The 18804-nt window shown below is 46.4% G+C and overlaps 11 protein-coding genes across 11 annotated transcripts; 8 read left to right on the top strand and 3 right to left on the bottom strand.

Annotated features, from left to right (window-relative positions):
- Positions 1-280: 280 nt before the first annotated feature.
- On the top strand, positions 281-880 carry FPSE_00279 (uncharacterized protein; the record flags this gene model as incomplete). The annotated part of the gene is made up of 2 exons (XM_009253399.1): positions 281-580; positions 638-880. The coding sequence occupies 2 exons, from the start codon at positions 281-283 to the stop codon at positions 878-880; spliced, it is 543 nt and encodes a 180-aa protein (XP_009251674.1).
- A 536-nt stretch (positions 881-1416) lies between these two features.
- On the top strand, positions 1417-2247 carry FPSE_00278 (uncharacterized protein; the record flags this gene model as incomplete). Its single annotated transcript, XM_009253398.1, has 2 exons — positions 1417-1522; positions 1571-2247. 2 exons carry the CDS (start codon positions 1417-1419, stop codon positions 2245-2247), a joined length of 783 nt encoding a protein of 260 aa, XP_009251673.1.
- Positions 2248-3498: 1251 nt separating this feature from the next.
- Positions 3499-4062, top strand: FPSE_00277 (uncharacterized protein; the record flags this gene model as incomplete). The annotated part of the gene is made up of 1 exon (XM_009253397.1): positions 3499-4062. The coding sequence occupies one exon, from the start codon at positions 3499-3501 to the stop codon at positions 4060-4062; it is 564 nt and encodes a 187-aa protein (XP_009251672.1).
- A 1518-nt stretch (positions 4063-5580) lies between these two features.
- Positions 5581-6540, bottom strand: FPSE_00276 (uncharacterized protein; the record flags this gene model as incomplete). Its single annotated transcript, XM_009253396.1, has 2 exons — positions 5581-6360; positions 6433-6540. 2 exons carry the CDS (start codon positions 6538-6540, stop codon positions 5581-5583), a joined length of 888 nt encoding a protein of 295 aa, XP_009251671.1.
- Positions 6541-7067: 527 nt separating this feature from the next.
- Positions 7068-8245, top strand: FPSE_00275 (uncharacterized protein; the record flags this gene model as incomplete). Its single annotated transcript, XM_009253395.1, has 2 exons — positions 7068-7319; positions 7367-8245. 2 exons carry the CDS (start codon positions 7068-7070, stop codon positions 8243-8245), a joined length of 1131 nt encoding a protein of 376 aa, XP_009251670.1.
- A 664-nt stretch (positions 8246-8909) lies between these two features.
- Positions 8910-9969, top strand: FPSE_00274 (uncharacterized protein; the record flags this gene model as incomplete). Its single annotated transcript, XM_009253394.1, has 3 exons — positions 8910-9027; positions 9349-9404; positions 9562-9969. The coding sequence occupies 3 exons, from the start codon at positions 8910-8912 to the stop codon at positions 9967-9969; spliced, it is 582 nt and encodes a 193-aa protein (XP_009251669.1).
- Positions 9970-10107: 138 nt separating this feature from the next.
- FPSE_00273 (uncharacterized protein) lies at positions 10108-10781 on the bottom strand (the record flags this gene model as incomplete). The annotated part of the gene is made up of 2 exons (XM_009253393.1): positions 10108-10146; positions 10197-10781. 2 exons carry the CDS (start codon positions 10779-10781, stop codon positions 10108-10110), a joined length of 624 nt encoding a protein of 207 aa, XP_009251668.1.
- An 869-nt stretch (positions 10782-11650) lies between these two features.
- On the top strand, positions 11651-13374 carry FPSE_00272 (uncharacterized protein; the record flags this gene model as incomplete). Its single annotated transcript, XM_009253392.1, has 5 exons — positions 11651-12288; positions 12338-12410; positions 12466-13072; positions 13127-13233; positions 13285-13374. 5 exons carry the CDS (start codon positions 11651-11653, stop codon positions 13372-13374), a joined length of 1515 nt encoding a protein of 504 aa, XP_009251667.1.
- Positions 13375-13913: 539 nt separating this feature from the next.
- FPSE_00271 (uncharacterized protein) lies at positions 13914-14741 on the top strand (the record flags this gene model as incomplete). Its single annotated transcript, XM_009253391.1, has 1 exon — positions 13914-14741. The coding sequence occupies one exon, from the start codon at positions 13914-13916 to the stop codon at positions 14739-14741; it is 828 nt and encodes a 275-aa protein (XP_009251666.1).
- A 1106-nt stretch (positions 14742-15847) lies between these two features.
- On the top strand, positions 15848-16572 carry FPSE_00270 (uncharacterized protein; the record flags this gene model as incomplete). Its single annotated transcript, XM_009253390.1, has 2 exons — positions 15848-16479; positions 16539-16572. The coding sequence occupies 2 exons, from the start codon at positions 15848-15850 to the stop codon at positions 16570-16572; spliced, it is 666 nt and encodes a 221-aa protein (XP_009251665.1).
- Positions 16573-16741: 169 nt separating this feature from the next.
- FPSE_00269 (uncharacterized protein) lies at positions 16742-17711 on the bottom strand (the record flags this gene model as incomplete). The annotated part of the gene is made up of 2 exons (XM_009253389.1): positions 16742-16834; positions 17004-17711. The coding sequence occupies 2 exons, from the start codon at positions 17709-17711 to the stop codon at positions 16742-16744; spliced, it is 801 nt and encodes a 266-aa protein (XP_009251664.1).
- Positions 17712-18804: the final 1093 nt, after the last annotated feature.

Genomic DNA, 18804 nt, shown 5'->3' with positions numbered 1-18804 from the left:
AAGTCAGCTATGATTGGACAGTTTGTGCCTCGCGAGGAAGCAGCAATTTCTTTGTTTGCCTTGGGCATGTCTGCGCACTGATCACGACGCTAGTATCAGGCAGTCAAGCCTTAGCCTGAAGATTGTGGAAAGTAACAAGCCTTTGGGCTGAATGGGTTGTTTCTCTGGTTAGGATAAGAACGAGTCTTGTCCTCCATTCTTTTTGTCTTTCATTCATCCAACTGCCACCGATCCTTCATTGTCACTCCTTCATAACCAACTTTCTTTACTTATCTTCACAATGGCTGCTCCCGCTCCCGCTCCAGCTCAAACAAACAACCACAACAACGGTCCCATCGACCATAACGATCTCGAAGAGTGGAAGGGTCGTTTCAACGATGTCCTCGCCCGCCCCAGCGAACATGTCAACTCCAAGTCTCCCGAGACATCCCAGCCTTGGCAAAACAGTTTCTTCGGCTGTTTCAGCCCTATCAGTCTTTGCGCTATTACATGCTGCGTTCCCTGTGTGACCTTTGGCAAGACACATCATCGTCTTCAAAAGAACAATAACCTTGACGGTTACGAGCCTGTAAACACTTCTGTATGGCTTCCGATCAAACAAAGCATTACGAATAAAATGTGCTAACAAAGTATTTAGTGTCTCCTGTTCTGGGCCTCTACCTGCGTTGGTTTACACTGGATCCCCCTGGCCCTTCAACGTGCCAGTCTTCGCGAGAAGCATAACCTTCAGGGCAGCTGTCTTGTTGATCTTGCTACTGCCTGCTGTTGTGGATGCTGTGATTTGATTCAGCAGGATAAGGAGGCTGAGTACCGTGAGGCTCAGAGCGTTGCCACTGGAGAAGGATACAAGGCTAATGAGGGTATGGCCATGCCCGCCTAAGGTACTGAGCCTTGGCCCATTGTTGGAGTGCCAGATTCCTTTTTAGGAGTGAGTTTTAACATGCGAGATACCCGATGGATTATGATAGAAATAGTTGTCGATTATAATATGCAATCATAGTCAGGCGAGAGAAGCAGAGTAATAATTTATAGTTTATCAAACAAAGAGTGGATTCTTGAGAATCTCAAATAAGAGTAGCGGCAGTCAAAGCCATACAGCTCTTTGACCCTCAGTCCGAGTTGCTTAGAGTTTGAAACGGCATATAAAGTTCCTGACGCTCGGTGAAGACGCGTTGGGATGAATCTTATCTTATCTGATGAATAGCTCCACTAGAATGAACGTGACAGGTGTGAAAATTCAGCAAATTAACTTCCCCCCCTTAATTCTCGCAACCACACTAGTCTTCTTTTAGTCACCGCATCAGCATGCAACATCAGAACAGCATCAGTCATATCCCCTTGTCGACATAGAAACAAGACGTTGCTCACTATAATATTTCAACTATTCCATCTTTCGAAATACAGAAACCGCCGAAAATGGATACAACCCAGGATCACTTTCAGGATGCAGCACTGCAATATCTAGTAAACCCTCTACTAGATGCCAGTCAAATATCAGACGGTATAGATGGCTCAAGCCATGGTATGGCCTCCTCGCTCATCCCTTGTGGCAGATATTGACCGTCATCAGACAACCGGCCACCAATCCCAGGTCAAAGCTGTGAAATCTACACTTTCTTAGATGAAACAATCGTCCCTTCAACACCACCAAAGTCTCACCCATATCTACTCGTCAACATCGGCTCAGGAGTATCCTTCTTTCAGGTCTCAGAAAACAACCAATGCCAACGCATCTCGGGCTCTTCATTTGGAGGTTCAGCACTATGCGGTCTGCTTCTCCTCCTCACCAGAGCGCGCACCTACGAGGACATGCTTGAGCAAGCAGAAAAGGGCAATAATGCAAACGTCGATAAACTCATCGGAGACATTTACGGAATGGATTACAACAGAATCGGCATGAAAATGACGGCTGTTGCTTCGACGTTTTGCAAGGCTTTCAGCCTAGAGCATAGGCCCGAGGCTGAGGCGGAGGAACAGAGCGTTGAAGATCCTGCGGACATTAAATCCTTTTCTGATGCTGATATCTGTCATTCTTTGGTTTTTGCCGTCTTTAACAATATTGGGCAACTTGCCACGCTGCATAGCCGCATCCATGGCAATCCGGATATTTACTTTACTGGACCTTATGTTCAAAACTGTCAGCTACTCATCAGGACGCTTTGTATTGCAGTCCGGTACTACTCTCAGGGTGAGAAGAAGGCGCATGTGGTGGTAAATCAAGGGCAAGCTGGCGATTTGACCTTGTAGATGGGGGAGACAGTCAGCGATTGGTAGCATGAGCGTATATTCCTTGGTCGTTCCTCAATGCCGCTGTTCTCCAATGTACTCTTAGTTTATCTAGGTATTGTTGTACCCTAAAGCGTAGGGCATATTCCTTATGCTGCCCATTTGAACAACGCTGTTAGGAAGGTCAAAGACGGTTGCAAGAGCTGGAAAGCTTTGCACCTTCCCGCCCACCTGTCTAGGATATACTGTGCTCTCCGAATCATTCCACTTCTCATCTTGCACACATCAACATCGACATCACTTCTCTGAGCATCTATCATCAATCATCCGCTAAAATGAACCAAGATACCGCTTCAATGATTGACGAAATCCCTGCCAAAACCCACCAAGATTACGGGCTGTATCAACAAGATTTTCGGGACTTCGGTACCGGGGACAAACGCAAACCTCTCGCTGCATTTTGCCTGATCTGCTGTGATGCCCTTCCCAAATTCGATGTTCGATGCCAATCTTGCACAGAGGCCCGACGAAAGCACCCCATAGAGTACGAAATGCGCTATTGCATTATCTGCAGAGAGTGCACTTGTTCCTTCGAAAGAATATTTTGCGAACATCATGCAAAGCGGCGGATCTTCCTCAATAGAGATGAGAAGAAAGCCCTTGTACAGGCAGGCATATGTAACATATGTCGGCGACATGATGTGAAGCCAAAGAGGTTGTGGTGTGAAGACTGCTTGGAGACACAACGTGAATATAACAAAAAGGCCAAGGAGAAGAAGAAGAAGAAGGAATTAAATCGTCAGCATTGATGAAATTGATATATCTTTAGTGGCCTACTTGGTAGCAGAATAGCTAGCTGCCTAAGTCTTAGAGAATAAAATAAGTTGTCTAAGAAGCCTGGTCTCAGTAGTATGAGCTGACCTACTGATATCGTCTCTTGTGCCTCCAGGGACTAGTTTGCCTAGTACCGTGAGTGAGGGTGGCGTGTGCATACCTTCAGACGACAACAAATGTTGACCCTGGCTGTGAAGAGCAAGCATTTACTGTTCTGATTCTCGTTCAAGAAAGTTTGTGACAAGTGAATCAGGTATATCCTCTGTCACACATATCCAAAGTCTGGGTCCTGCAGCTTTCGAATCAGGTAGAGCTATTCCCTATAAATACACAACTATTATACCATAACGTCTTCTTCCTCCTCCAACCCTAACAATCTATATACAAGATCTATAATTGCAACTTGACTTTGGAAGACAACGCTCCAACACACCAATCATGGATCCTGAACGTCCATACCCTTCTATATACGGCTACTATTACAATACTCCTACCCATCCTGCTCCAGGAACAGGCTATAGAAGCAACCCCCGGCAAGACAACCCGTTTCTACCATGCTCCAGCGCTGGAGGTAGTGCTGGTTTGGATCCAACGCAAGAATATGGTGAGGGAGAGGATTTCTCAAGCCGCCCTGCAGAAAGCTACGACAGTAACTTGCGACCTGATAATCCCTTTCTTCCGCAACAGTCCCACGCTGGAGGCAGTGTTTCGTTTCATTTAACGCAAGAATATGGTGGAAGAGGAGACGTTCAGAGCCGTCCCGCTCAAAGCTACGACAGTAATTTGCGGCCTGACAATCCCTTTCTTCCGCAACAGACGCGTGCTGGAGGTAGTGCTCAATTTAATTCCACCCAAGGATATGGTCAATATAGTGAGCCATCCTACTCACCTGCCCAAGGCTATAGTCAGAGATCTGAATATGACCCGATGGGGAGGTTGCAGAGTCGTTTTCAACAAGAAACCTCTGATCCTCGGCCAGAAACAGCCAGAGTATATAGGTAAACCCATATGCGGAAGAACAAATACTAATCACTGATAGGATTATATGCCCCAACGCTCTGCTAAGCATTACAAATTTCTCTATTATAATCCTTCACATGACTACCTACCCCCTGATGATAGGGTTGAACATCCTACTAACCAGAGATCTGACAATCCATTTGATCCTTCAGCTTCAAATGCCCAGTCTCACTACTCACAGACCCCTGGCCCCCAGAGTACTTCTATAGGATCTTGGTACAATCAGGGCTCCGACTGCCAACCTCCAGCCTCTCAGGGCCATCAACCACTTGAAAGGCATCACCACCTGACACAACAAGACTTTTGGGTTAAGAATGGTATTACGTATATGCGTAGAGCCACGAGGGTCATGGAACCACACCAGGAACTAACTCAACTTTATTGTGTCAATTGTACAGCCCCCATAGTAGATACCATACTCCGCTGCCGTCCCTGTGGCGAGATCCATCAGCAAAACCTTATCAAGCGTATAACTTCGTTAGAAACTCGGCACTGCATAACGTGTCGGGTGCCAATCGATGACCCGTGTATCTTCTGCAGCGATCATTGGAACCGAAAGGGTTTAAGCATCCAGCAAAGACGTCTTTTCAACCAGCATCAAGGCATATGTTACCGTTGTAAATCAGCTGAAGGAGATGCAGATACACGGCGCTGCATAAGATGTGTCGTGTTCGCAATAGACGGCCGCCAGAGGCTTATAAATGGCGGGGTTTGTACGGAATGTAAGATTAACCCCCCCCTTAATGGGTTACAAAGCTGCGAAAGCTGTCGCCAGAAGGCACGCATCAGGTGTTTGAGTGCAACGTATGCCTCGGGCTTGGAAGATGTTTGATAAATAAGTCACCCAACTAAGAGGCGCTACTTAGAAAATAGAAAGAGCATAGTCTAGTAGATAGATAAATAATACGATTCGGTATCAGACTTCAGAAATTCATTGCATAACCAACCAAATGACTTAAAGTTAGACAGAGGTTTTGGCCATATTGTGCTAGTAGTCTAGAGACTATTTCATCTTGTCCTCTTTCACACATAATTGCCAGTGTAGATCCAATGACTCAAATAGCGTTGCAATATGCCATGCCATGTTTTGTGATAGTTTTGGGTCAAGAGGTCAGTAAGTCAGTAGGATGGCATGTAGGATGTCTACAAGTGAAAATCTCTAGCACTTGAAAGTCCGACTGCGAAATAGTCCATTACAAAGCGTTTTGTGACGGTTAATCCACAATCATAGCACCTTCCGCCAAAAGCTAGTCAACGGTGTGACAGCCACTCACATATTTGAAGACTTATTCACGGGTCACCAAGCTGTCTTCAATGAGTTTGCTTAGCCGTAATGAGTCAGACACAGTTTGCTGACGATTAGTAGTTTGAAGAAAATATTTGTGCTTGAAACTGGAGGCTGTGTGCTGTACCACAATTTGGGAAGTGGAAAGCAAGAAAGTATTGTTCCGCGGTCTTCGAGTATATGTATGGATGAATGCCTGGCGTTCAAACACAGGGTTAGATTATCTTTGGAACACCGAGCTCCTTCAACGCCTCAACAGGCCCAATGCATATCCAATTATCAATCTCCTCCTGAGTCGCAACAGCAATAACTCCCATCATGCCAATAGAATTAGCGCCAGCCTTTTTATTAACAGCTGCCCGACGTCGCGGGAGTACAACCATCCATTGGTTCGTGACCAACATGTTGTGCGGAATTGCTGCTCCTGCTGGCAGACTGTCGGCATGCTCAGATTGACCTTTGGCCGCTTCTGTGGCTTTTTGTAGAAGTCTGCCGTAAACGTCTAACAACTGATTTGAGTCAAGTGGTGGAGACTCGAAGCGATGATAAAACCACTGGAATGGCACGTCAGGCTCTACACCATCCTCAATGTCCAGGAACGCTGCGAAGCTGTCTTTGGGCTTTGGTATCAGCTGCATGTGCTTGTGGAGTCGACTGCAGCCCCCATCTTGTCCACAGTTGAAGAAGGCGACATAGTCATCACCCAAGTCAGTCAAGACGTTGTTCAAAGCTTGCCAGTCGTTTTGGTCCAGTGGCTCATATTGACGCTTGTTTCCATCGGACGTGAGCAGCATTAGGTGTGGTCTTGCAAAGCAAAACTTGTTGGCAGCTAGAAAATGAGTTTTGCCAATGTCACACATCTCATAGCCAGTGGTATTGATATCACTTCCATCCCGAACTTCATCAATTGCGCCGTCAACTTGCTCTTCCCCCTTCTCAGGATTCACCTGGAAGGTAGGTTTTCTTGCGAGGGCTGATGTCAAAATAAATTGAAACTGAGTCGGGTTATCAGTACTCAAATCCTTATACCTTACTAGTCCTTCATGAGCGATGCTTTAGGGTCTTACCTTGAGACCTTTGTCATTGTGTTGGACGATTTGTTGTTGTTCGTCAAAAAAGACGAGGTTCTTCTTGATCAAAGAATCGAACTTGGACAAGGCAACTGAATCATTCATTGTGTCGTCTTTGGTATTGAAACTGCTATTGCGAATTCTGTTCAAGCACTCCGTGAAGTTGACAAGTGACTGACGTTGTCCAGGTTGATGCCTGTTAAGGACAAGGTTCCCCAGCAAAACCAGGGATCAGGGTATGACAAAGTGATTGATGTATTTAAAGCTAACCGACGATTAGCCATAGCCATGAGTAGTGGCGGTAGTCTTACCACCGTCATAACGAGAATATCTCCACAATGGTAAGAGGAAGGGATGCTTAGAATCAGCACTCGATCGTGGGAAATGAAGTGTAACCTTGACAGGCCATGTTGAACTGGGGTTCACATTTTAGCTTATCGAACACGACACCACAAATGGTTCCACGAACTGATGATCCTGGCCACTGACTTTGCTAGCCTTGAGCGATTTAACACTTCACCGTCCATAACTGACAACAAACCGCAATCTGTTTGTTCAGTGTCTTCATTGCCTACCATTTCCCTGTCTATCTCTGTATCTGAATCGCACAGAGTTGGCATTGCTCATTAGTCATGCGTTGGGCGTCTCTATTCGTCGTTGCTGCCGCCACCTTCACAAGAGGTGCTGTGACGGTGAGCGACAATGGCCAGGATGAAATCCCATCCATTCGATCATACTTCTATGTAGGAGGAGGCTATGTGAGCGATGGTGCCGGTGGGGAGATATTCCGAGATCAAATGTATGTCGAACGACTGTCCCCAGCTGGAGGTGCGAAGAAAGAAACGCCTATTGTCTTTATACATGGTCAAGCTCAGACAGGAACAGTACATGACTCCCATCTATTCACCTAATGCCAGCTAACGATTGGCAGAACTTTTTGAACAAGCCCGATGGTGGACGCGGGTGGGCATCCCAGTTCATCAGTCAGGGCTACGAAGTCTATATCGTCGACCAGACCCTTCGAGGCAGATCAGCATGGTCTCCTGCTTATGGAGCTTCCAAGCCCTCAACATATTCCGCTGAGATAATTGAGCAGCGATTTACAGCCGGACAGAAATTCAACTTGTGGCCACAAGCCAAGAAGCACACGCAATGGCCAGGTACAGGACTCCGAGGTGATCCGGTTTTCGATGCCTTTTATAGTTCCAATGTGCAGTTTATCAACAACGCCACCTACCAACAGGAAAGTGTCCAAGCTGCTGGAGCTGCTTTACTTGACAAGATCGGCAAGCCCGTTATCATTTTAGGCCATAGTCAAGGCGGCATGATGCCGATTCTCATTGCTGATGCTCGTCCCAAGCTTACCAAGGGCTTGATACTTCTCGAGCCATCAGGTCCACCATTCCGAGACGCGGTGTTTGGCAACAAAACCTCTCGAGCATGGGGTTTGACCGATATAAGTCTTACTTACAGCCCAGCTGTTACCGACCCTTCAACCGACCTCATCCAAGAACTACAGCCAAGCCGAGGAAAAGACTTTGTTGAGTGTATGCTTCAAGCTAAAAAGCCCGCCCCGCGTCGTCTCGTCAATTTGGAAAAGAAGCCCATTCTGATTGTTACTGGTGAGGCTTCGTACCATATGCCTTATGACTATTGTACGGCCAAGTACCTTGAGCAAGCGGGTTGCTCAAAGACCAAGCATGTTGAGCTTGGAATGGAAGGGATTCATGGCAATGGACATATGATGTTCATGGAGAAGAACAGTAACAAGATCCAGAATCTCGTGGAAAGATGGGTAAAAGCAACATGAACCTCGATATATGAACGGAGGAAGTGATTAGTATAATCAGACTTCGCCCTTCTGTTGATATGTATATAGCCAAGACTAATGCTAGGGCCATTGATATGGAAGCCTGTATTTACATTTATCATGGTAAATTCATTATAAACAATAACACAGACTTCTCTGTCGATATAGTTACTGATGTCCATTTTGTTTGAAAATTCCACCCCTCGAGTGATTGGACATACTAGACTAGGTAGTGATGAAGAGGGAAGGATTGCTGTATTCATAGTCTGAAGGACAGCGCGGTTACAGGACAACTATAAGTTTCATCATGTGGTACTATGTATGTGCTTGTGAACCGCAACGTTTTAATACTCGGGTATTTAATGGAATATTTGAGAGCGATTGGTCATTGAATACCTGCTCATGCATGTACCCGGTGATGTGGCAATTAATTGGAGGCTTTTTTAGTATTCGTATATGAGTATGCAGTGCCATGGGAGATTGGGAAACAAGGCCAATCGGACTTGCTTTTCATAGCAGGCTCTGAAAGTGCACATTACAAAAATAAACAAAAGAGGTTCAGCTGAACGCCCCCAATCCTGTTTCCTTCATCTATTTCTACCATCCCTCCTGCTTGATAATTGCCAAGTCCCCTCTGTGCCTGACTAACAGCCTGGTTATCACCATGGTGTCTCTACTACATACCGCCAACCGTTCAGGAAAAAGCTGGCTGAAAACTCCAGTCAACATCAAACGTCTCTTCATACGGGACGTCACCCCCACTATATGTTTTGATGACTGCAGTAAGTTGATACCTTTTCCTCCGAGATCGCCATTTCGCTGAATCGCCATTTCGCACAGACGGCGCATACAGAGTTGCACAATCTGTTGGGAAGGACCCAAAACTATGTAGTCCGGACTCGCCATTCCAGAAGTTATATGCATCGTGCAATCAGTGCATAACAGAGAATGTAGAGAGTACCAAAAACAACCAACAAGATGACGTAAATTCAGCATTCTCATCATATCTGCAATACTGTGATAATCTTGGCGGAGCATTGCCTACAGTCACTCGAACGGCTTGCGGAGCTTGTAGTGTGGTATTGGTGTGGTATTGATTTCAGGAGCAAGACCGTGGTTCTCACCTTGGGGCCTCAATCTATCTCAAAGACTCTGGAGGGTAAGCTTTATGGATGTAATTTACCACGAACACGCGGCTAATATGGGACGAAGTCAGGACCAGATCAGCAACAGAAACACCGTCTCCAACCCTTGCTCCAAACTCAGATGGCGAGCTGCACAATCCATTTAGATAACTGTACTGATCCGTGTCTGAGCCAGACTCCAAGTCGGGACCAGATATAGCCACAATCGTGGGACCTGTTGTTCCGTCCGTCGTCCTGTTACTGTTGGTTGGCTTTCTTGGGCTTCGTTGGTTCAAGCGAAGGCGAGTAAACAAAGCCGCAACAGGTCCTACGCTCGATGAAGAAGAGCCCGGGGAATACAAGCCACAGCTACATTCTGACTGCATTATACGCCCGACTTTTGAGTTGGAAGGGTCTGTGCCTACGGTAACTGATGATACTGTTCACACAAAACACGAGGCGGAAATGGCTGCGAACGAACCAGCAGCACACGAGATGTCAGGAGATAAGAAGATCTCGAGGAAGCTAGTTGGCCTCCAGGTCCCTGGTGGTGACCAAGTATCAGAGGATCGGCGCGATAGCACCGACTTGGCCGAGTAAGAAATACTGCCACTTTACAACTTCCAACACATATTTATCGACTTGATATGTTGGATTGCAGCGGCCGATTTTGCGAACGCTCTGTATTTTGGGATGTAAAATCGGTCAACAAAGGGTTAATCATATATATACGCATATTTACTTTTCATTATAGCACACGAAAGTGTTTGTATTAAGCTATTTAGATACACATTGAAATGGATTGTCCCCGAAATGTTGCAACCTACACTCATCAATCCCGCGGGCATGTTCCTTTGGTGCCATTGATCCAACCCTGACTTTCCGACTCTGACCTTACATCGCCCGCTGCAGCATTCCAACAGTATCCATCCACTTTGGCTTTGTAAAAAGGCAATGCAAGTCGAGGTGTCCTCGCACAACTGGGCGCAATCGTTCCAACTAAGCGGTCCCTTCAAACCGCCGCTTATGCCGATATAGTGGTCATGCTGGATTCGTATGGAGCCGATACATTCGGCTGGGTTGTTAACAGCCGCTGTTGTTGCTGTGGCGAGTTCTGAAGAAGTTTCGCTTGAGCTGAGTGATGCCACAGTAGTAGTGAGGGTCGTATCGGAGTCGATTTTTGTGGAAGAGATAGTCATTGTCTCCCCGTTGGTCGATGTATATGTGTCGGTAGTAGGAGCGGATGTAGCCTCAACCGTGGAAGTCTCAATTGGTACCATTGAGGAAGAAGTCTCCAGGGAGGAAACGATTACTTCGGATATCTGAACGGTGGAGCTTCCTGATTTACACAGTCCGGCCATAGCCAGACCTGTGATGACAAAAAGAACAAAGCTGGATTGGGTCATAGTCATGACGGGGGTAACGAACGACTGAATCCTGGTGTTGAGAAAGTCATGTTATTCGCAAGAGTGGCTGCATGCGAAGCAGTAAGTGCAATTGCAAGCTCATATGAGCTTAACTTATTTCCGATCCTGAATTTACTTCTCCCTTTCTCATATCCTTAATTGTACAGATGGACTGGTCGTTGGATGATAATATTCATGCATGCTGCACTATCCTCGCTGCATTGACACAAGTCACCCGCCTACTTCATAACCGGATTGATATCCATTCTTAGGCCACTCATTCAACCACCCTACTCGATTGGTGCGAATTAAACCTGATGTCATAAACAAATAACTCTAAGGATGCATATCCATACGATAGTTCCCTGTGCCTCACAACTTACAGCGTGATATTAGATCAAAAGGCGGGGTAAAGCGTTGGAGTGGCATATAATACTCAGGTTTTATCCATATCATGTAAAAGCACCTGCTTCTTCTGGACCTAGGCGGGTGATCAAAAACCTCGTTTTGGCTCTCCTGCCAAGGATTCTCGCGGCTATTCTTGGTCTTGGTGATAACCCCGCGTAGAGTGTCATTCCGTACAAGTAGCCAGCCACAAGTGAACAGTACCTGAGTCCTGTTCCATCGCCTGACTATGTCGATCACAGTCTAATCACTCGATCTATCATTCTAAAATGCAACCTTACACGGGTGCTTGCCTGTTGTTCGGCATTCAACAACTACCGTCACATGGAATTTGGTAATTAGAGCGCGAGGTATCGCTAGCAGTAGCCCTGCCACATTGCTTAAATAGCCCGGAAAAATGCCTCTAATTCTATAGGGACAGCTCTTCCTACACCATATTGCCTGTGACTGTTTAGCACGGGGCTTACGATATGGCTTTCATTCGATCTTTGAGCATACTGGCTCTGGCCCTTGGTGCCACAGCCGTTCCTTACAATACATTTGACGGTCCTGGATTCCCAGCATGCCAGGACGTTGCCAAGGTCCATGATGCTTCAAGCGTCAAGGACATCCAAAACACCGTCCAAGGTGCCATCAAGGCAGGTCAGAGAGTTCGGGCCTCGGGAAAAGCACATATGTGGTATGATACGATGTGCTCCGATGATCCCAACACCGTCATTATTCGTACAGAGCAAGTAAACAACATATACGATCTTGACATGGAGGCCGGCACTGTCATGATCGAGGCTGGTGTAACATTTTTACAGCTCGCTGAGTACCTACACGACCATGGAGCTTCCGCGGGATACACCCTTGTCAACTGGAACATCACCTTGGCTGGTTGTGTTGCAATGGGTGCCCATCGGTCGTCTATCCGAGAGGATTCCATGGTTGCAGCTGGCGTGTTGGCTATGGACATCATTGACGGCACTGGCAAGCTAAGACACCTGGAGCGTGACGACAGCGAAGAGTGGCTGGCTGCTTCAACGTCTTTGGGACTACTGGGTGTCATTGTGAGGATGAAGTTCAAGGTCTATCCCGACTTTAAAGTATACGCCGATCAGAAAACGTGAGTATTTATCTTTGGTGTGCTGTGTTTAAACGTTAATCTTTCATAGCCTGGACGAGGGTGATGTTCTAGATGGTGACATCTATGGTATGATAGCCCCCTATGCCACCGCGAATCTCTGGGTAAGTGCTTTCCTGTCATACCTTTAAACAACAAGCATGTGCTAAACGGTATTAGTGGTGGCCTCACAAGAAGAAGTTCCACTGGCGCTACTATGATGTTATCCCAACCAACCAAAGCGAGCAAGAGGGCTTCCAAAACACATTCTCGATAACCCAAGTTGAAGCTGGTGCTATCTCAGCTCTATGGAACACTGGAAAAGGAGTTTCTCTATCAAATCTTCTCGCAGAAGAAATTCTATTTGGGCAATGGGAGAAACCCAACTTTAGAGAAAAGACAACTAACAAGCCTATCGAGAAGTGGCCCGTTTACGGATGGAACTATGATGTTCTTATTGGCGGTTTATACCCTGATCAGCGTCCAGTATGGGAGTACGGCATCCATGGCTACACCTTGGAGCTCGCATTCCCCGTTACCCAAGCCAATGCAATGCTTAAGAGGGTTCGCCAGCTCTTCGATAACGAAGCCAAGAAGCTCAAGTTTATGGCATCTACTTATAGGAGTGGCATCAACATCAAGTTTGGACGGCCATATTTTGACCTACTTGGACAGGTGACTTATGGCACGTCCGATGGTGCCGACTGGGACAAGGGTGTGATCATGCTGGATTTCCCTTCTTACAAGCCAAGCATTGGTGATGGACTTCGATATAACGAACCTTTTTGTATGTTGTATCGATGCATGATCCTGAGCTTTCTGAGGCTAACTATGGATACAGATCACAAACTGGCAGAAACGCTGATTGACGAATTTCCATGTCGCCCACACTGGACCAAGAACACACGAGAGGTATTCGAACGTGCGGCCAAGAATATTGACCCTGATGTAAGATTATCATTGCCTTTGTTGAGGAAGAGTCTAATGATTTCCACGCAGCATATCTCTCGATTCAAAGCAGTCAGGCAAAAGTTTGACCCTGATGGCATCTTTCGAAGCGTCGTGGGTGAAGCCATTGGCGTGTACTAACCATTCAATGGCTTGTCTATGAATTGCTCCCTTTATTTCTCTCCAATTTTGTTGACCCCATCAGCCACTTTCGATTAATTTCGGTTGGTTATGACGGGCCGTTTCTGCCATTCTGACTAGACTAGTACAATAGCTTAGCTACTTTGGAGGTACTCTCACTTGTAACTGCATCACACGATAGTAGTTGATCAGTGAGAGTTTATGAAGGTATTCTAGGGTCTGATTCAGTGTGTAGCATTATGTACCCTCATTCACATATATGAAAACATCTCTGAATCGATGTCTGCTATTAATATCTACTGAAAAGAGAGGGGTCAAGAGTTGAGGCCTCCCTCAACTGGACCCTGCATGACTCTGCCATGTCCCACTTAAAACGTCATCCGTGTCTTCACCGCCTTGCAACCAATTTATATTCCTTATGACGATCGCCCAAGAATTGGGTAACTTGAAACCAAACATATTTCTCTGCTGTTTCATTCCGAATCCCGAGTCAAACAATCCCAAAACAACAGCAGTAAAACAACGGAAACTCAGCCAACATGTCAGCCCCAGAGACTCAACCCACCGCTGAAGGCGATGAGTACGAAAAGACCCTTCTGCAGCTACGATGCTTCGACACAATGTTCCTCGTCGATGATTCCGAGGCCATGCAGCCTTACTGGCCCGAAATCAAGACCCTGATAGAGCGCATTGCACCCATCTGCGCCAGACACGATCCTGATGGAGTTGATCTGTACTTTGTCAACCACCGACCCGGAGGTGTCTTGGCCAAGCTACCTGGAGTTCAGTCAATCCGAAAGTCAGGTTACACTCACATTGGTGGCTTTGCCGGAAGCATGCTTTTGACCAGCAAGGGAAAGCAGGTCGGCGCCATCTTCGACAAGGTCAAGCCAGCTGGAAAGTGCAACATGGGTGCCAGACTCGGCGGCTTACTCAAGTGGTACTGCGACAAGTTCACAGCCGGAGAGGAGAAGGCCGCTCTCAACATTATTGTGCTCACAGCCGGCGCATTCGACGACGACATCAAGACTCCCCTGATTCAAGCCGCCCGAACTCTCGACGAGGCCAAGGCACCCATCCACCAAGCTGGTGTCCAACTGTTCCGCTTGGGTGGACCGGATCTGGTGCGGCAAAAGACCCTCCAGCATCTCGACGACGAACTGCACAAGGAGGCTGGAACCCGAGACATTGTCGACACAGTGACTTGGAGCGGTCACGGTACATCCATGTCGGATGATGAGCTGCTCAAGATTGTGCTCGGCGCTGTGATCAAGAAGATTGATATTCGTGCTTCTGAGTTGCACTTGGATGAGGCAGCTACGACGACACGAGCTGACCGAGAGTATGATGAGGGAAATGTAATCTAGTTGGACTTTTCTAATATCATCGCCCGGGCTATGGGTAGATTGAGCAGATATACTGTGACTAATAGTGTCAAATTAATTGGGTGTTGAATACCCGCAATTTTGAGCCACCCTGGAGATGAGATTTGCATTGTGCCTAGACTTTAAGAATGAGGCATAATAGCCCAGAGAAGCATAGCTCCTTCATTAAGCTTATAACCCTATAGTTCAGGGGCAATATTATTTTTCCGGTAACGTTACCTACGTAGTCTTGAATCCTTTGAGAGCGAAATTGTCACACCGACATTGGGCAGATTTTTTATAGCAGAATTTATTACACCAACCAAAACGACGCTTTCAGGCATGAGTTCTCCAGGTCCGAGAAGCCTCGTATAGGCTGAGATATAGGAAAGTAGCGGCACTTTGTCGACAGGCAACTACGCTCTAAGTGGACTGTGCCGCATGCCAACGTAGCAGTCTCCTCAAAGTTTGTTGTCTGTGGATCAATCTCACGCTGCGGTCGACGATAGCAGTGAGCGCAATAGCTTGCGATACTGTGGTGAATAACTCGTAAAGAGGCCCTATGTACTAGTATTTACAGTGTCGAATGTATAGTTGATATCATAAAGTTAGTATAAACCTATATCATCTTACCCATCGTCATTGTACGTCCCTTGCCCAAGACGACACTCAATTTTTCAATACCCCTGTACTCTAGCCCTACAGCGGGTGGCTTAGAGGCTAACAGCGGATCCCCCACATAAGAGCTAGTGAGATTCTGGAAGGGGAAAACACCGCGAAATATGACTCCACGATGGTTCGTCTTCGGGGTAACGTCCCAATCTCTTGAATAGGCAATCACCGGCATTCTCAAAAGAACCACTATGTGACATGGCTATTCTTGCTATTGGAAGAATTTTTACGAACCAAGAATGGCCAAGAAAGGCACAGCCGTGGTCGCCTAATCCGCCTTACAAGGCAAGTTCACGATGGTTGCCAAGACGGCATCAGATTATGTATAAATATCTCTGAAGCCCCAGGACAAAAACAATTTTCTTAGCAGCTCATAGCCATTCAAGACAACAAGAACCCTCATCAATATCTGATTCAGTCTCCCAATCCTCATCACAATGAAGTTCTCCACCATCACATCACTCTTCCTTGCCAATGCTGGCTTTTCCCTCGCCGCTCCCACCAAGACCTTGGCACAGGCTACAGCCATTGAGGTTAAAACTGGTGACAACGGCATCGAGACTCCCCTTCCCATCCAGCCCGGCATGGTCGACAACTGTGACCGCTTCCACTTCGTCGCAAAGAACACTGGCTGTCTTCAGATCGCCAACATGTACGGCATCACCTTTGAGCAATTCAAGGAGTGGAACCCCACCGTCGGCAGTGATTGCCGTACTCTCTGGGCCGATGCCAACGTTTGTGTCCGCACTATCGGATACAAGTACCCAGTCTCAGTTGCTTGCTACGGCAGCAAAGACATTATTCCCTGGGGCTCAAACAAGGCTGCCGCGCTCACTGCTGCTCGTGACTGGTGCTATAACGGAGGCGGTGGTGGTATCTACGAGATCTACGAGACCAAGACTGGATGTGTCAACGCACCTTCGGGAGCGGGCAAGTTTGTCTTTGAGGTCAAGACCACCCACGGAACCAGAATCGGGCTCACTGGTGGACGATGCCAGACATTCCTCAACCTTGGCATCAATGGATGCAAGGACGGAGCTCAAACCAACACAGAGGGCTGGACCATGGAGTAAGTCATGCTTATCTTGATATCCTTATGGGAGAACCAAACGCTAACAATTTTGCTAGGACTACTTTTGAGACTGGAAAGTGCAAGGCCTAAGTTTCTCTGTCAGCATGACAGATGATGGCGGAAGCTTCTCATAGTGAATGGATGAGCCTTCACTTGCTATGGATAAGATTGGATTGGGCTCAGCTTCAACCTTGGATAAAAGTTAGATAGAAGTCTGACTATTAGATATCAAGGTTTAATATTAGTTTCGGGTATATAATTATGCACAGTTGATCTCTTGAAAAACTTGATCTTTATACTTCATTGGTGTTCGGTATACAACTTTAAGGCCAGTACTGAATTCTCCGTTGCCCTGCAACAAAGGGTCATACAAAGTAAGACACAAATAAGGAATCATATTCTCGCACAATAAAAAAGTGGCCCACGGTTCATGTTTCATGAATATAGTTTCTCCAGACGACCTCGGCCACCCACCATTATTGTGTTGCTAGCCAGAACGACTAATGACAGCAACAGCAAACCCTGGCCAAAGCCACATCAATAGACAGGTGTTTGTGTTTTTCAGAAGACAAAAGAGACGAAGCCATGGATCGTAGCTCCTCATACTGTGATTCCTCTCCATCCACGACTTCCAGTTCCTGGATTGGAACACACTTTGTCGCTCTGATCAATATCTCGGGGTACTTGATATGTCTTCTCCGCGACCTTTTCGATTTGAAGATGTCCATCATCTTCTCATCCATCTCCAGAACAGTGAGATATACATGCGAGATAATAGGGCGAAGTAATAGCATAGATGATAAGTTTTCGTAATCTTGCTCGTTATTTTGTACAGCGACGGATACTCGAGAAAAGTCACACCAAGGAGCGAACCATTCTTCACAGGGACTATTGATGTCGATGTATAATATGTCCGCCTGTGGATTGAAGAACCTAACCTGTCCGACCCCAGGACACTGGCAAGGGGCGAAGGTTTTGAACACCTCCAACGCTACATCTCTAGATTCTTTACAGATGCTGAGTGCGATAGGTGGTCGCGGTGATAAGATGTGAGTCTCGGCAGCGGTACTACGGCCGCAATAGCGTCTGTAGACTGCTTTGTGAATTCGGGGCCCCGGGAGAGTATGGCTCCAGATAAGGCGACGTAGTTCCGGAGGGAGTTTAGGCAATGGAAAGGCCTGGGTTTGTGTTGCTTCTTGGGGGTGTTGCTTGTTGGTAGTAGATGCCATAGCTAAAGTGAGGAGATTGTTGTCACAAAAAACAAGTCAAAGCATGAACATGGGGTAAATATTGAACAAAGCGTAGATAATAGCGGTACATAATCACGTGCTACTTAGTGCTTACTTCGATGTCAGTCTACCACAGACCCTGTCCTGTGTCTTTGGTCTCGTGTGCAATGTGACGCAGTTCAGCGGTTGCCGTCTTTGATATCCCCTTGGATATGTACTCTCGTTAACATGACATGGCGAGATATTTATGGATGCAAGGTTGGGTGGCCTAATGGAAGGGCGTCTGAGAGTGGATCAGAAAATTATGGGTGACTCCCGGCACAGCCGTGTATATGTTTGGTTATGAAAAGATGTGAGCAAAGCACAGAAAGAACAATTTGTTCGAACATTATTTCTGGTTGGGATCTTCTATCTTGTTCCTTTTTATGCTGATGGAATTCGTGTTTATAAATCGGATATATTTGATGTCTTCCAAAGGCAGCTGAAAGACTGTCTAGCAAGAAGAGAAACAAGCTGTGTCTGTTATCTCCTTGGCGCGTTTTCACCTATGGCCTACTATAGTTTGTTGAACTGTACTAATCTAAGGTCAAGACATGTAGTGTTTGATAAAGATAGTCGAACGCAAAATAGGCAGCCTATTATCCGATATGGAACTGATGCCTAGCACCTAGAGCCCTGACTTTATTACTTTAGAACCTTGGACAAATAATTGTAAACTGTATTAGCTACTGACTTAAGCTGAAGATTTATATCCAGCTGGATAGTTTTCTATACAAAGAGTTGTCTTGACTGGCCAATGAGGAGCTCTCTAAGTTCGAACAGAGTTAACTGTCAATGAAAACTTTATAGTAAAGGTAAAACTTACATGATGGGTCAGATGACACGACATGAATTTAATACTGCTTAAACTCCACGACAAAAGAAAAGTCAAAATAAAGAAATTTCTCTTGACCTGTATTTATAGCAGGTGTTCCCCCTTCTCCATCCTCTTTCCTCTTTCATCCAACCACAACAAGTTGTTCAGCCATTCTATCGGATACAGCCAACCACAACAACCCAGCACAAAAGTCAACTACGACAACTACTCTTTGAG

The sequence above is a fragment of the Fusarium pseudograminearum genome, chromosome 1 (assembly GCF_000303195.2).
Source record: "Fusarium pseudograminearum CS3096 chromosome 1, whole genome shotgun sequence".
Lineage (NCBI taxonomy): Eukaryota > Fungi > Ascomycota > Sordariomycetes > Hypocreales > Nectriaceae > Fusarium > Fusarium pseudograminearum.
This window is presented reverse-complemented; position numbering and strand designations above follow the sequence as displayed.